This window comes from Phyllobates terribilis, unplaced genomic scaffold (genome assembly GCF_046119375.1).
Source record: "Phyllobates terribilis strain yellow unplaced genomic scaffold, ASM4611937v1 Scaffold_2__4_contigs__length_985480577, whole genome shotgun sequence".
Classification (NCBI taxonomy): domain Eukaryota; kingdom Metazoa; phylum Chordata; class Amphibia; order Anura; family Dendrobatidae; genus Phyllobates; species Phyllobates terribilis.
In genome coordinates this window covers 772,517,562-772,535,964 of record NW_027362762.1, presented here as the reverse complement: position 1 = coordinate 772,535,964, position 18,403 = coordinate 772,517,562, and the positions used below count along the sequence as shown (strand labels likewise).

The window sequence follows — 18,403 nt, the reverse complement described above, 5'->3', positions numbered from 1 at the left end:
AATACTCACCTAACCCTGTTCCCCATCTGCTCTGGTCTGTGTTGTCTGAATACTGCTTCCTTTTCATCATTAAATCTGTGTGTTTGAGCTTTGAGTTTTAACATAGCGGGCACAAGACGCTGAGACTCAGAGCCAAAGGGTTCTTGTTCCACCATTGTAATAATGATAGATGTATTCTCAGTAATGCTCGTCTTGGTTTGCCACTGTGAGTGAAACACCACTGTACATATCTCCTGGGCTAACACTACTTCTCCATTCCAGGTTCTTCTTTCCCCTTAGATCTTGTGACATTGTATATGTCACATGAGCACTGTAGTCTCTCAGCCCCCACTGGGGTTGCAGCCATCACAGTTCCATTGCTGCTGAAGGACTAATTAGCACATGGCGCATAAATAATACAACACAATTGCTGGGTGACACAGTGCTCAAAGCAGAGAAGCGACACTGAAGGTGAGTGTGCCTTTTATTAACCTGCATAATTGGAAGTTAAAAACTGTTGTGCTTGTTGAAACAGAGGTGACTATTTTGTGTCTGATATAGCAGGACTGACTGTAATGTGCTGGGTTTGGGTTGGTGTAGTAAACCTGACTGTACCGTGTTGGGTTGGCTCTTTTAAATCAGAGTTGTTTTGGGTCTGGTGTAGCAGAGCTGACTGTATTGTCAAATTCTGGTGTAGCAGAGCTGATGTTATGATCTGCAACATGTACTAAGGAAAGATAAGGGAAAACCGTCCCTACAGTAAAACTAAGCTGAATCCCTACGATGTAGCGGGCAGCCTGTTCCTAGAGAACAGACCCGCCTTAGTCCTCAGCTAGTCTGAACGAAGACCTATAGCTTAAGGGGAGGGGTCCCTAAAATAACTAAGGACTGGGACAAAAATGGGACTCCTCTTAAACAGAGAAGTTGTTGCAGAACACAAAAAGACAAACAGACAAATAAGTACTAGAGGTCCCAGAAGGACAAAACGAACTGACAGAGAAAGGCACAGAAGCACCTGGCTAGAGAAACAGTCAAACACTGAAGTCCAGCACAGCCAAAAGGGCGGAGCTGGAATATAAAGGCAGATGGTCTCGTGACTGCAAAACACAAGATGGAAAAAACAAACAGGAGGGTTCTAACAGCTGACTGTGTCTTGTGTTGGGTCTGGTGTAGAAGAGCTATTTGTGTTTTGTTGGATGTGGTGTAGTAGTGTTGATTGTGCTTTGTTGGGTCTGGTGTATCAAAACTGTTGAATTAGGTCGGATGTATCAAAGGTTACTGTGTTTTGTTGGGTGTAGTGTAGCAGACCTGACTATGTTTTGTTGGGTCTGGTATAGCAAGCTGTGTATGTAGATCTGCCAACGTAAAGAAATCATAGGTATAGTGGCAATTAGAGTTTGAAAACCTTGACAGCAAAATAGAGAATTCAACTTGAACGAATGGATGGGTTAGAATAAAAAATATCATTATTTGAACCATTTTGCAGATGAAGAAACAAATACAAGTAAGAGGTAAAGTCTGCAGAAAGATCAGAAACCAAAGACTAACTATGAAGGAAAAAGGGCGGTAAGGATGTGGATAATTAATGCAGCCTGCTAAACTAGTGAAACGCCCTGTCCCTCCAGCACAAAGATTTAGACAAGAAGAGCTGCAGATTGAAAGGACAACATGGAAATGAAGAAAAAACAGTGCATGGTAAATAAAAGGCCTTGCCTGGCAATCTGCCCTACTGGCCAAATGCCGGCTCAGCTGCCAGTACACCAAGCTACTTCATGTACAGACTGGGTACAGTCCCACGGGCAGCATGGAGCCCATCACACACGAACACATTTGAGCACTGTGGCGCCGGAAGAGAGGCAGAGCAGTACTGGTCAGCCCCCGCTCCAGGAGCAGCTGAATATTTTAAATGCGTTATCACTGTGGATGGGGGGACAACTGTGAAAGAGGGCAAAATGTAGCTAGAGACAGTGTGGAGGAAAGAAGGCTACTTTATTGAGAGGTGCAGTGTTTGTGTGGGAGGATATTTTGTAGACGGGCAGTGTGTGTGTGGCGTGAGATATATTTTGCAAAGGGGCAGTATATGTATATATTGGGGGATATTTTGCAGAGGGGCGGTGTGTGGGGGGATATTTTGTAGAGATGCAGAGTATGTGTGTTGGAGATATTTTGCAAACAGGCAATGTGTGTGTGGGAAGAGATATTTTGCAGAGGGGCAGTGTATGTGTGCATTGAGGGATATTTTGCAGAGGGGATTTGTGTGGTGGGATATTTTGCAGGAAGGCAGTGTGTGTAAGAGGGAATATTTTGTATAAGGCAGTGTATGTGTGTGTAGGGTGGGATAGTTTGCAGAGGGACAGTAGGTGTGCGGGGGATATTTTGTAGAGGCAGTGTGGGTGGATGTTTTGTAGCAATGTGTTTGTGATGGGGATATTTTGCAGAGGGTCAGTGTTTGTGTGTGTGGGAAAACATTTTGCAGAGGAGCAGTGTGTGAGGGGGATATTTTGCAGAGAGGAAGTGTATGCATGTGGGGGAATATTTTGCAGAGGGGCAGTGTGTGTAAGGGGGGATATTTTACAGAGGGGCACTGTGTGTGTGGGGGAAATTTGATAGAGAGGCAGTGTATGTGTGTGTGGAAGGGGATATTTTCCAGAGGGTCAGTATATGTGTGTGGGAGGGGTATTTTGCAGATGGGCAATATGTATGAGGTGGGATATTTTGCAGAGGGGCAGTATATGTGGGGGATATTTTGCAGATATGCAATGTAAGCGGAATATTTTGCAGATGGGCAGTGTGGGGAAATGTTATGGAAGTAGGGGGGTAGTGTAGGGGGGAAATTTTGTGCAGGTAGCACAGCAAATATTTATTCAAGTGCAAAGCATGGGAAATATTTATATTTTTGGGGCAGTATAATGATACTTCTAATTTTAAGGGCACCATTTTAGGATGCACTGCTGAAGATAGAGAAGAGAGAGGTCTGGAAAGACGAGCTTTGGGCGTGAAATCTCATCATAATGTCTGTGCTACATCAAGACAAAAGGGATGGGAATGACTTCAGAGAAGATATCACCTATAAGGTGCCTGGATGTAAATGTTTACGTGTGATCCTGCCTGCGTCTCATCAGTACTGTGGTTCTGTATGGTCAGCAGTCTGATGGCTGGTAACAGCAGCTCCCAGCATCTCCTTACCATTGTTAAGTAAATACTGGGAGTTGTAGGTTCATGTGATACAATTGTATGCGGGGCTGACCTGACATTGCAATTGATCGATGTACTAAGTTTGACGATTTATTCATGTACTGATGTTAGTTCTGGCACTGCATTCATGTACTGATGGTGCGCCTGGCACTGAATTCATGTACTGCTGGTGGTTCTGGCACTGCATTCATGCATTGATGGTGGTTCTGGCAATGCTTTCATGTACTGATAATGGTTCTGCCACTGCATTCATGTACTAATAGTGAGTCTGGCACTGCGTTCTTGCATTGATGGTGGTTCTGGCACTGCATTCATGTATTGACGGTGGTCCTGGCGCTGTATTCATGTGCTGATGGTGGGTCTGTCACTTCATTCATGTGCTGATGGTGATTTTGGCACTGCATTCATGTACTGACTGTGGTCCTATGGATGCATTCATGTGCTGATGGTGGTTCTGATGTTGTACACATGTAGGAATCCAAAATGTCCTTTATGTTTATGTTAAAGCTTAAAAATCCTAAAAACTTTGAGTTTTGACATAATAAAATTAGTTTTTTTTTGCCACAGTTGTGGCACAAAAGTACTGTCTTGCTATAATTTTCAAAAATTGCAGCAAAACAACATTGCAATGTGCGAATGCAGCCTATAAAGGCTGCTCACTTTTGTATCGAGAGGTGAGTATTGCTGATAATGTCATGTTTGTACATATCTACAAGGACACGTGAACAATAGGCATGTTCTATTCTGAGGAAAAGGACACATAAACTATAATTGCCAAATGTACAGACTTCCTAACCGGTATGTATAGATGTGACATCATTAGTACTTACTTCCCAATTCAAAATTGCCAGACAACCTCCTTTAGAAGTGGTTGAGGGGTGACAAAGAAAATTAAACCATGGGAATGTTGCACTTTATTTTTGGGATCAATGAAAGGCTATATTGTTTAGGGGCACGTGAGATCGATGTGGCAGGGCTGTTTTTTAATCCAAGGCCGGCCCTGGTATATAGGCACTAAGCAACATAGGCAATAGTATTTTCTTATATTATTTTAAGGTATTTTTACTAAAGCAGTAAAACCTTTTTAATGACTGATCAAGTTCTTAGTTTTTGCTTCTCTTTTTTTTATTTACATATTTTACATTCACATTTTAAAAAAAATAACCTGTCAAATGCATTTTTTAGGATATTTTTGTGGAGGAGAGTTTTTACTTTTCATTCCTTTTTTAGCAGATGTTCGATATGTGTATATTTTTATATAATCTGTTCTCAAAAAGTTCATCAAAGATTTAATTTTTTTCCCTTTATTGACCATTTTTTCAATTGCAAGTATTGAAAGTATCATACCTATAGTAGCCTTAGTAATAGGGGAAATCAAGTTGATATGGGTCCAGCAAGACTCAGCAGTTCTGCTATGTCGGCAGATACTTGTCAATCATGTGATCACCAGGTCCTACAGAAGCATCAACTTTTCTGTACACTACATAGTTCTCATTGTAATACACTGCTCTTTCACAGGGTGCCCAGCCTTGCTTGAAAGCCAAGCACCAAACCTGCTCCTGCTGAATTACAGGAGACAAAACAGTATATTGATATATATATATATATATATATATATATATATATATATATACTTGAAAATTAAATAATGTTTCCATTTTACATAATTCACTTTGAAGTGAAATCTTGGAAGAACCTTTTAAACTTACCGTATTTTTTGGACCATAAGACAAACTTTTTTTCCCCCAAATTTGGGAAGAAAATGGGGGATACGTCTTATGGTCCGAACGTATAGGGGAGTTGCGGTGGTGGTGGAGCGGGGTAGTAGAAATCAGGGCCCTCCATTCCCTCTCTCAGGAACCCAGCGGAGGCAGCAGAAGAGGTGAGATGCTGCGGGCCGGTGTCTGGCTGTAGGCGATGAGGCAGAGCGGCATACGCTGCTTTTCTGATGGCTGCGGCCATCTTCCTGAAGCCATGATCTACAGGAAAATAGCCACCTAAGCTGGCACATGCACAGACTGGGAGTTTGCCAGCCATTTCCCTGAGGCCCACGACTTCAGGAAGATGACCGCTGTTACCGGAAAAGCAGTGCACACCTCTCTGCCTCACCGCCAACAGCCAGACACCGACCATGCAGCATCTCACCTCTTCTGCTGCACCCGCCAGGTTCCTGAGAGAGGGAAAAGAGCGCCCTGCTTCCTACAATCCTGCTCCACCACCACCGCAACTCCCCGCTGCTGGAGCACACCGGGTCTGCAGCATTCCTTTATTTATGCCAGCTTCCTGAGGGACCATGCCTCCTGTGACCTCCGCTGCACCGCCCCCCAGGTAGGATACCTATATACCTATTCCGACTATAAGATGGACCCCCATTTTATAAAAAATATTTTTTTTCCTACTATCCATCCAAAAATTTGGGGTGCGTCTTATAGTCCGAAAAATACAGTAATTAATTTTCAATCAAATATTGACGGCATCATATATGCTTTAACATGACAATTAACATATCTATATAATGCAAATGGATGATCGTTCACAATTTTGAAGGACAGACAAAATATATTAATATTGCTTTAATGGTATCCAATGCTTTGGTAGTTCTCCTTTAACATAAAATACTCTTGATTTGTACAAAATTATAGAATACACATCTGTCTAAGATCTATCACTGAAAATATGAATTATATTTGAGTCAATATGATCTTATAAGTTTTTAATATTCGCAAAAACAAAAACAACAAAAAAAAGATAGAGTAGCAAACACTTCTCGAAAGAAAGCAAAATGAGATTTGGTTCTCAATAAAGAAGTTAAAAATGTGAAGAAAATATGCCACAAGAAAAAAATAGCTTATGGAATAAAAAAGAAAAATATTCATGCATCATTTTGAGCTTGAATATAAAAAAAAATACCTTCATCTTCACCACGGTCATTATTGGCTATATCATCTGCTTGTTTCTTTGTGTTGGCTCCTGAGGGTTACAGCAAGAAGAATAAAGGGAAAAAGATAATTCAAACATAGGTGGCTTTTAAAAAAATAAAATAAAAATTTGAAAAAGTGAAAAAAATAACTTTAGATAAAAAAGATTGTATACAAAAATGTAACAAGTTGTTACATTGTATGCAAACATATAAATGAAAAATGTGAAAAAAATGTCATTTATTTGCAATGAAAGGTAAATGGAATGGTTATTGCTTTAGATTAGTAGGTTATGTACATATCCCTATATGTAAAAAAATGCAAAAAAAATGTTCAAAAGATGTAAAAATTGAAGAAAATATATTGAACTAGATGACAGAAAATGTTTTAGACGCTGGAAAAGCTGGAAAATTACCTACAAAAGAATTTACACTTTAGCCATCTTAAAAAAATAACATTTTTTACATATATGAATGAAATTTGAAATATAGAAAAGTCACATTGTGTACAAAAACTTGAAATATGAATCTGTTATGTAAAGCAGGTTTTTAGGCTAAGGACTGTTTTCTTATGGTGAAAATTGCAACAATATTCCCATAAATATAGCATTAAATTAATTGGGAAATTTTTAGACAACAACACTTACTGTATATACACTGGCAAACAAAAGGGTAACAATGTTTTGAACTTTTAACTTTCAGGCTCCATATCTCACCATCCACTACTGCTTTGATCATGAGACTCCAATCATTTTATACACAATCAACTTGGCTATCTCATACATAAATTTGACTTGAAACTATATAGCATATGATTAGTTATGCAGATTGTTGTCATGTCACTGCATTGTTACTGTTTTACTCTTATTGGTGAGAAAATCTTTTTTGTTCTGTATACTACAAAATACAACCTGTTCTCACACTCTCTAATAGCTCATTGTGTTATTAGCTTGATTTCCAAGAGAAAGGTCACTGGTTTGAATTGAAGAGAAGCCATGAAGAAGACCTCCCAAGAAAAGAGAAACAACATTTTCCAGCTCATTGATAGCTGTCTCTTGGCCAAGAAAATTGCCAAACGGCATCATGTGAGTGCCAAGACAGTTGGAAGAATACAAAATGAAGTCCATCTATCCATTCAAAAACCAAGAGGTGAACGTCCAGGCTAAATATCGGAGTCAACAAGTTGGCTTATCACAAGTTTTATCAGTTCTGGTGCAACAAATACGGCAGTGTAAGTAGCTCGTATGCTTCGTAATAGTGAGATCACAGATGTCCATGCAAGCACCATGCAATGCACACTACACAAGTCTGGAATGGTGGCTCGAAAAAAGGTGAAAACCTCAACTTCAATATTGACAAAAGAAGTGTCAGCTCGACATTGCAAAAAAAAGTACGTAAGTGAACAGTAGAAGATTGGAAATGGGTGATTTGGAGCAACTTGACGAATGTCAATAGACTAGGCTTTGGGAAAAATAGGCTAACGAATCAAGAAATTGAAGGAACTGTCAAGTTTGGTGGAGGAAGCCTGATGATATGGGGTTGTTTCACAGCCAAAGGTGCTGGATACTTGACCAGAATGGATGGTGGTCTCAATGCTGAGCAATATGTGAGTATCCTACATGATGAGTTTCTTCTTATACTTGAGTACTATGAGTATGAAAAGGACTACAAAGTATTCCAGCAGGATAACGACCCAAAGCATAAGTCAAGATTGGCAAATTAATGGTTCAATGACAATAAAGTAGAGGTGCTGGATTGTCCCCCTTAGTCCCCAGACGTCAACTGAGTCGAACACTTGTGGGTAGAGTTGAAGAAAAAACTGTGTGCATACCCAAATGAGTCAAACAATATGCACCAACTTTGGGAACATGTAGAAGAGACCTGTGATCAGATTTTGGCCAAGACCTGTTTGAATCAGATCAAGAGAATGACCAGATGAGTTCAGGCAGTGTAAAAAGCCAAAGGTGGATTAACAAATTACTGACAAAATAATAAAACATAACATTTAGACTTTTAGGAACAAAACAGTAACAATGCAGTGACATGACAAGAATCTGCATAACTAATCATATGCTATATAGTTGCAAGTCAAATTTATGTATGAGATAGCCAAGATGATTGTCTGTAAAATAATGGTAGTATCACATTCAAAGCAGTAGTGGATGGTGGGATATGGAGCCTGAAAGTCAAAAGTTCAAAATATTGTTACCCTTTCGCTTGTCAATTTACTACAATTGTATCATGAACAAACAGAAGCACAGAATAATTATTATTAGAGCCAGAATAGTTTATGATAAAAATTATTCACATCACTTAGAATTAAATATAGAAAAAAATCCATATAACATGAACATATGGTATACAAGGATGTCTTCAATTATTTTGAAGTTGTCAAAATTGAAAAAAAGAATGAAGAGTGTTGATGAAAGAGTTAGACACTTTAGCCATCTTTTATACCTGTATATTTATAGAATAACCATAAAAACTACAGCATTAACAACTCAGAGCAGGCAATCAGTTTTATCAAAATCATAGAACAATGATGGAAAAGATTTGCATAAATTTGTAGCAAAAGTAAATAAAAATGTAATCTCCAAACCTCAATTTATTTCTTATTTTAAAAATAATGTTTAAGATAACGGCATTTAAAACATATGGTATGAATGGACTTGAGAATTTTCTTTAACTGTCAGAGAGCACTTACAGTTCCATGTAAATAAATATGCAAATTTCAAGTGTTCTTTCAAAGATTGTGTATTTCCTGCAGAGGACCTAACTTGTCATTTACATGTAGGTAGATTTTGTTCTGCCAATGTTAGATAATGAGGCAATACATACGTTAAACGGTTGTCCAGGATTAGCAAAACATGGTCGTTTTCTTCTAAAAACAGTCATAAGAGATTTGTAAGGTCTTGCAACATATTGTAAAATCACAGGAACATCATCTTGCAGTGCCCCCACTTTATATAACCACATAACAGATTGTATAATGAAATCAAAAGCACAACGGTTCTTCCATTTCAACATTCTTTATATGCATAAGTTCAATCATACATTTATTTCCCAGTTTTCAAATTTGCAATGGTAAAACTTATACCAATTTCACCACAGCACAAAGCAAATCAGGTCAATTATGCTAGTGACGCTCTGGTCAAATTCTGATCGGAGTTTGTTCAGAGTATCAGCATTGGATGAGAGAATTGGAGCACACTGTGAGATGAATATGGAGAACAAAATTTCCCCATATTCTCCACTCTGTGAGTTTGCAGAAATCTGATGTCATCCGAGTGCAATCCAATGTTTTCCACCCTTACATAGACTTGAATGAGTGGGTGTAATCCGATTTGTGTTGCAAATCCATGCATGCTGAATTTTTTTCTCATGCCGAATCAGTAAGAAAAAAAAAATCTGCACTACACCATAGAATAATATTGGTCCAAGTACTATACGATAAAACGTTGGATAGTACTCATCCGATTTATACGCTCGTGAGTGAGCAAGCCCTTAAAGTCTTACTTGAACTTTGGGCTCTTATGTATTTACATAAAAAAAAATCTAATCACAAAGGTCTTATGGTAAGACTCAAACTTAAGTAACCATGGTCGTTATGTACAAATAACAATTTGGAGTTTTAAAACTTAAAAAATATTTGTTTATTTTAAAAGAGGGAGAAATAATTCTGAAAAAGATTCCCTTTGAGATTTTTTGATAAAAAAATGTGTATTCCTGTTTTTTTTGGCTAATAATTAACTGTTTGCCAGTCACCTGTAGTTTCCTTTCTTTAATTTAATAGCTGACGGTATTTTGCAATTGAAAAATGTACTGATGCAAATTCCTTTGAAAACAATGCAGTCATCCACAACTAATTGAAATAGAACTGTTATCTCATATCCCCTTCTGTGTAACCACTTTACATATTAAGCAGAAATAAACATGAGGATTTTTTTCTTTCTTTTTAAGATATTAGTTTGGACCATGCTGAAAAGACTTTGTTGAAGAAAATTTCACAAAACTAACCACTGAGATGTTGTTAAATGATCTTTTCTAAAATTAAATTTGTGCTCATTGCTACTTGGAACAAAAGCATTTTAGAGATTTGAAATCTCCTTTTATTTCTAGTTTCTATTCATACTTTCTATCTTCAAAAATGTGCCAGGAGCTTGTGCCAGCTCTAAATCTATTGCACTTTAAATAAACAAAGCTCTTAAGTCAACCTGTACCACTTGCAGTATGCAAATTTCAAAGAAGTAAAGCCAACTTGTTAATAACGTTTAGTTGAGAGTGACTAAGCGGATTTTAATCTGTTCTATACAGTAAATAATCCATGGTTTGCAATGTTAACAGTACAGCGGGTGTAAATGGGACAACATTCAATGGGACATTTCAAAATCTCTTCACCACTTTATTTGCCTTCTTTTTCATTTTTTCACTTACTTTATTTCTCTTACTCTTAAGGGACAATATATCAAGCAGTTTGCACCAGAAAGCTGCTATAAAACTGTTTGAAATGTTACAAAATTTTTGTTTGTTTGCTTTGAACAACTCATAGCCTTGAAAACATTTTGTGACATTTTGCCTTTTACTCCAGCTCCTCAAACATTTTGAAAAGTGGGCAGAATTAAGGGAAAGATATGAAGCCAAGCAAAACTCAAAAACATTATCATAATTGACATAATAAAGAGGCATACGTTTAAAGAGAAATGTAGTGCAGTCAATGGCTGAAAAATTACACAAAATTGATTAAAAGGTGGAAACATCTTCACAATTTGGTGCTTCTTATTCTAACATACCCAGAATCAAGATTGGCTTCTAAAATAACAGTGTTGATTAATTTGCCCCTCAGCATTTATACACTACTCATAACAAGTTTTACTAAGTTTTCAGTTGCTGCTTTGACCAATATATACCTAAGGGCCCACAATAGGATGACCAAGTAAATCTACATTATTTTGTTAACGTTTTTTTCAAGTGCATTTTCCACATTGATGATATTGGAGCACCTGTAAAGTTCATATTCTTGTGCAGGTTCTTATCATATTTTAAAGTGGAGATAAACCTGAAATTCATTCCTTTATTGGCTTTTATGCTCCTTGTGCACTTGTGGGCAATTGTATACTGAAAGCCTGAAAGTGTTGTCACTACTTAAATCTTTACTCTTTCATCAGTATAATATTTAGTCTAAAATATTTGCTTATCTATTGAAATAAATAAAAAAAATATATAGTCAAGAAAGGTAAAATATATGTAACAATACATTTTTCTTCACTGTGGATATTTTTGTCTATTTAATTGTATCAATTGAGCATGAGTAGAGATGAGCAAATTGTTTTGATACAAATCAAATTTGTGTTGAATTTTTAGGAATTATCTGAATCTTAAAAATTTGAACACTTTATTCTTTGATTCACACACATTGCCTAAAATAGTCAACACCATTTTATACATTACAGTAGATTTAATCAGCCAGCGAAAGCTCATATAACCTCGAGCTCTGACAAGCAAGCTTCTCCATACTGCTTTGTTGCTATCACATCACACGGTGTAGCATAAACTATCAGGAGAGACTATTATAGCCTGTATAAAACCAGAGCCAGGAAATGCAGCAGCCTCTTTGTGACACTTCTTCATTGTGAGGCTGTGTGCCCACTATGCATTTTTTAAGTGTTTCCGCAGCTGCAATTCCACTGCAGAAATGCTTAAAAAACGCTTGATAGAAGGTCTGCCTTGTTCCCCAATGATAATCCGCATGTGCTGTGCACATGCTGCGGAAATTTCCGCAGCAGATTATCATTGCGGCAAAATCCAGAGCACTACCAATTATTTTGCCGAAATTGCTGCCATTGACTTGCATTGGACCGCATGTCATCCGCATCACTGGATCTGTACATGCGGAAAACATGCGTTTCAATGTGCAGATGGTACCCGGGCTTGGAGAAGAGGAGATTCTCCTCTGGACCTTGGTACCCTAGTACCTGTAAAAAAAAGAATAAAATAAAAAATAAATATTATACTTACCTTCTGATGGCCCCTGGTGTCCTTGTCTCGGCTTGCCGGCAGCTCGCGGTAGACTAAAAGGACCTGCAGTGACGTAATTTAGTCATGTGATGGGTCACGCGACCGCTGACGTTGGCAGGTCCTTTAGTCTACCGTGAGCTTCCGGCAAGCCAAGACAAGTACACTGGGGGCCATCAGAAGGTAAGTATAATATTTCTTTATTTTTTTTATTATTCTTTTGGTCACACTATATAAATCCATGCCGTTTGCATGGATTTATATAGTGTGACCAAGTTGTCAAGCAATTTCCAAGTGAAGCTAAAATCGCTTGGAAAGCGCTTGACAACCCTCATGCGGAAATCCTTGTGAAAAACGCTTGACTTCCGTATCTCCCTGGCAGGAAAAACGCATGTAAAATCCGCATGCGTTTTTTCTGCCAGGGAGATGCAGAAATGCTCAGGAAAAATGCGGAGCATTTCTGCATCATGGGCACATAGCCTGATAGGGCATCAAAGATAATAGCTTAGCAATAGAAATAGGAAGAGAAAGCCAAAAAACACTGCATAAACATCACAGATATTGTGCAGGAACACAGCAGTGAAGAAAAGTTACCCTCCACTTGCAGATCAGTTTACCACATGAATTAAGATCAGCTTGATCTTGCTAAGACTGTATTTTCATTAAAGAACTTGAAATGAGTTGGATTCCATCCTAGAAGACCTTTATATGCATCTTTTCAGGCCAACTAAAATACTTGAAATACTTGAAAATTGTGACAAATTGATTGGCTGCAGAACAAATTTTGGGAAAAATTTGGTATTGCAGGCAAATTTGAATTTTTAAAGATTTGCTTATCCCTAAACATACATAATGAAGTAATAATCTGAAACACCAATTTCACAATTTTTTTTATGTCATTTCAGTGAAAGAATTCACTTTTCAACTGAAAATGTTAATTTCAGTTTGGATTGTTAGACTGAATATATTCAAATGACAAAAATGTTTTCTATCAAACTATAAAAAAAATAGGCATGTGAAAAGCTGCAATTGAATGTACATATGCTCAACCTGCATCCTATGGTCACACGGCAGCTTTTCATGCAAGGAGTAGTGCAAAGAAAATAGAAGCCAGCATTGTTTAAATGGATAAAGTCATTCCAATTTTTTTCATCAGGTTAAAAATATATCACAAACTATTCCACAGTCACTGAACATGTAGCATAGTAGCTCATGCATTTTATGCTTTGATTAAGGGCCTCAGTAGTCTGAAAAGTTTTCTGTTTATGGAATCTTTTGTGACTTTTTTATCTTAAGAAATAAAAATTACAGATTTTAACCATGTCCTCCATGAAGGCTTACATTTCATTTGTAATACTCTTTTGGGTAGTCCATACATATAGGGTGTAGAATACCAAAATAGAGCATAAAGTATTATTATGCATGCAAGGACTTTATACCGTAGTATAAATTTATACAATTGCACTTAATTGCACCTTCATGCTTAGATCTTTAAAATAAAGCCATTAAAGTAGTGTAACAGAAATTCTAAAAATTGCATAAATTACCCACAAGAACTCATTAAATTTACTAATATGAATTTATTTCAATTCTGAGAAGTCACCATCTAAGATATATGCCCTATGGTTAAATGGTTAATTTCCCTTGTATTGTTAATACTGAAGTATTCATATTTCCATTCTCCCTCTAATAATAGCTAATCATAGAGGTATTCACTATCATATACCCTTCTCTTATCTTTATTTAAGACCTCCAGTGTCAATCAGGGCAACGGATTCAAACTGGACAATCACTTGAAATGATGAGCTTCAATTATAAATAACACAAAGCAGACAATAGTAAAAAGGAAGGCAAGCATTATAAGAAAACAACTTTGTGTCCATTTTTGGCCTTAAAAATAAATTATAAAATATAAACATACCATATTTTCTAGTTTAAAATGATTTTGTAAACCCACTATTATAAATAAGCAATTTTGCATCAAAATCAAACATTTATGGCTCTTAAAATTTGGTTAAAGTAAAACTTAATAAGTTAGAAAAATGGTAATATCATAATCATGTTCACCTTTAGAATAAAAGTGACTTTTTGATTAATACTACCTGGTGGACACTACAAGAAAAAAAATACAAAATTGTTGTAAACAAAAAAAAAAGTTATACACGTTTTCATCACATCATACTGCATGTTTCCTAAAACTGTACCATTAAAAATGCATGCAGACACAAAGGCAACTTCAGCTCACCCAGGGCAGGATCCTCCTTGCACAGAACCTTGTAGTGCACCAAGGGATAATTGACAAAGGAAGAAAAAATTCAGCAAAGGGAGAAAATCCATTAAAATTTGAAGTTTATTGAAATAAATATAAAAATCCGTAAAACCCTGTAGGGCAAGGAACCGCATCAAACATGTTTCAGACATAGTCCTTATTCATTGCTTATTCAGACTATGTCTGAAACACATTTGCTGCGGTTCATTACCCTCCAGGGTTTTATGGATTTGTAGATTTTTCAATAAACTTCAAGTTTTTATGGATCTCCTCCCTTTGCTGGATTTTGTTTCCTTTATTAACAATACTTAGAATTCTGTGGAGAGTTCTGGTCTCCAGTGTATAAGAAAGACATAGCTGAAATAGAGCAGGTGCAGAGAAGAGCGACCAAGGTTATTAGAGGACTGGGGGGTCTGCAATACCAAGACAGGTTATTACACTTGGTGTTATTTACTTTGGAAAAATGAAGGCTTAGGAGTGATCTTATTACTATGTACAAATATATGAGGGGACAGTACAAAGACCTTTCTTCAGATCTTTTTAATCTGAGGCCTGAGACGGGGACTACGTCTGGAGAATAGAAGGTGTAATCATAATCAAAGACGCGGTGTTATGTTCTGCTACCAGAGCTAAGGAAAGAGAGGAGATCTGTCCCTACGATAGAACTCAGCTTTATCCCTACGATGTAACAGGGGACCTGATCCTGCGATCAGACCTGCTAAAGTCCTAAGCTAGTCTGTACGGAGACCTATAAATGTGGGGAAGGAATCCCTACAAGTACTAAGGACTGGGAGGAAAAAGGGACACCTCCTAACAGAAATAGTAGCAGACAGACGAACAAACAAAATATATAGAACACAGAGGTCCGTAGACCAAGCAAACTAACAGAGTTAGATACAGAGCACAGGCTAGCTAGAAAGTAGTTATACAATGAAGTCCAGCAAAGCCAGAAGGGCGGAGCAGGATTAAATAGGCCAACAAGGTCATGTGACCAGCAATAGAAAAAACCTAAGAGCAAGGTTCTAACAGTACCCCCCCTTCTAAGAGGATCCTCCGGATCCCCTAGGACCAGGCTTATCAGGAAATCTCCTGTGAAACGCTCTGATAAGTCTGGATGCGGAAACATCATCCGACCTCACCCAAGAGTTATCCTCGGGTCCAAAACCTTTCCAGGCCACGAGATACTGCAAACTACCTCTATACCGTCTAGAGTTAAGGATGCAAGAAATTTCATATTCCCCGTCCTCCACCACAGGAGGAACAGAGGCAGAGGCGTCACAATCCGACACAACAGCTTTTTTCAACAGAGAGACATGAAACACCGGATTAATTCTCCAGGAGGTAGGAACCTCCAACCTAACAGCAGATTGGTTGACAACCTGAAACACCTTATAGGGCCCTACAAACTTGGAACCCAATTTCTTAGAAGGAATCCTCAACCGCAGATTCCTAGAGGACAACCAAACCATGTCACCAACAGCGAACAAAACCTCCTGTCGTTTCCTATCAAAGTAGTCTTTAGATTTTCTGTTGGCCTCCTGAAGATTACCACGCACATCCGTCCAAACTCTCTCCAAATCACCGGAAAAATTCTCCTCCTCAGGCACGGCAGATCCCAACTTGGAGAACGACCCAAACGACGGATGTCTCCCAGAACAACAAAAAAAAGGCGAACAACCAGCAGAAGAAGATGTATGATTGTTCAGAGCAAATTCAGCAAGTGGCAGAAACTCAGACCACCCCTCTTGATTGTCTGCCACAAAACAACGCAAGAACTGCTCAACATCCTGGTTTTTCCTTTCTGTCTGGCCATTAGATTCAGGATGATATCCGGATGAGAACGACAAATGAACTCCCAACCTGTCACAAAAGGCACGCCAAAAACGAGCCACGAACTGAGGTCCCCTATCAGAAACAATGTCAGTAGGAACGCCATGAAGTCTGACAATTTCCTTGACAAAGGCCTTAGCGAGAGTTTTAGCGCAGGGCAGTTTGACGAAGGGAACCAAGTGACACATCTTGCTAAAACGGTCCACGACCACCCAGATGACAGTAAAACCCTCAGAGGGGGGAAGGTCAGTTATAAAGTCGATAGCCAAATGTGTCCAAGGAGCACTGGGAACCTCCAAAGGACAAAGTAACCCCGCAGCAGGAGTATGTGAGGACTTAGATCTAGCACATATAGTACATTGACGCACCCACTTAATGACTTCCTTCTGCCATCCAGGCCACCAAAAACTGCGACCCACCAGTCTCTTGGTCTCAGAGATTCCGGGATGACCTGCCAACCGAGATTCGTGACACTCAACAAACAAATCTCTCCTAAAGGTCCCAGGCACAAACAACCTCCCATGAGGAGTGTTAGATGGGGCATTCTCCTGTGCTTTAAGAATCTCATCTTCCAAAACGGAGTCCAAAGCAGCTATCACAACACCTTCTTGTAAAATGTTCTCCTCTTTCTCAGCACCGTCTATGGGAGAAAAACTGCGAGACAAGGCATCCGCCTTAACATTCTTAGTACCTGGGATGTAAGTAACAGAGAAATTAAACCGCGAGAAAAACAGTGCCCACCTAGCCTGACGGGCATTCAGGCGCTTGGCAGCATCAAGATATATCAGATTTTTATGATCCGTAAAAACCTGAACGGGAAATTCCGCACCTTCCAAGCGGTGGCGCCAGTGTTCAAATGTGAGTTTAATAGCCAATAATTCCCGATTACCAATATCGTAATTCAGTTCAGTCTCCGAAAATTTTTTTGAAAAAAAGGCACAGGGATGTAGTCCATCCCCGTTATCCTGAGACAATACTGCGCCAACCCCCACAGAGGAAGCATCAACCTCAGCCAAAAACGGCTTAGTCACATCAGGCTGCATAAGGATGGGAGCAGAGGTGAACCTCTCCTTGAGATACACAAAAGCTTCAATGGCCTCAGAAGACCACTGAACCGCATCAGCACCTTTCCTGGTGAGATCGGTCAGAGGTTTGACAATAATAGAAAATTTTTTTATGAATTTTCTGTAATAATTGGCGAAACCCAAAAACCTGTGGATCGATTTCAAACCAATAGGCCTAGGCCATTCCTGCACAGCTTGAACTTTAACCGGGTCCATCTCAAAACCTTCGCTGGAGATAATGTAGCCCAAAAAACTAATTCTCTGTACAGCGAACTCACATTTCTCCAGCTTAGCAAAAAGCGAATTGTCCATTAATAACTGTAATACCTCACGTACGCTCCGCCAATGAGACTCCAGATCCGGCGAATAAATCAAAATGTCATCCAAATACACAACCACATTTTTGCCGATCAAAGGTCTAAGGATGTCATTAATAGCATTCTGAAAAAATGCAGGAGCATTAGTAAGACCAAAAGGCATAACCAGATTCTCAAAATGACCCACAGGAGTGTTAAAAGCAGTCTTCCATTCGTCACCCTCCTTCATGCGCAACAGATTGTATGCCCCCTGAAGGTCAATTTTAGAGAACCACTTGGCCCCCACTAACTGGTTAAACAGATCAGGAATCAATGGCAGTGGGTAAGGATTGCGTACAGTAATTTTGTTAATCTCACGAAAATCCAGACAAGGACGTAAACCGCCGTCCTTTTTTTTTACAAAAAAAAATCCAACCGCCACAGGAGACTTAGAGGGCCTAATGTGACCGGCGGCCAAACTTGTCTGTATGTATTCCTCCAAAGCCTTTCTCTCAGGAATAGTAAGGTTAAATAAACGACTTTTAGGAGTCGCTCCAGGGACAAATTCAATAGAACAATCATAGTCTCTATGGGGAGGCAAAACCTGCGATTCCTTCTCAGAAACAACTCTCCAAAAATCCTGAATAGGAACAGGCAATTCCCCCCTATCCACAGCTGCAATACGCCCGTTACAACACTTGTCATAACATTTATGGCTCCAGGATTTAATTTCATTGGTAGACCAATCCAGTACAGGATTGTGCAATTTTAACCAGGGCAATCCCAAGACCACCGGAGAAGGCAAGTTATTCAAGACTACTAAATCCAATTTCTCATGGTG

The 18,403-nt window shown here is 38.7% G+C and overlaps 1 protein-coding gene across 4 annotated transcripts in view; it reads right to left on the bottom strand.

The window, feature by feature from the left end:
• NLGN4X (neuroligin 4 X-linked) overlaps positions 1-18,403 on the bottom strand; it is a 513,298-nt gene that overhangs the window by 206,914 nt on the left and 287,981 nt on the right. For 3 of the 4 annotated variants that reach the window (XM_073667342.1, XM_073667341.1, XM_073667343.1), the window contains one exon: positions 6,085-6,144. The exons of the other annotated variant lie outside the window; for it this stretch is intronic. In XM_073667342.1, the coding sequence (XP_073523443.1) occupies positions 6,085-6,144 (60 nt within the window). The remainder of the gene's footprint in view (positions 1-6,084; positions 6,145-18,403) is intronic. 4 annotated transcript variants of the gene reach the window in all.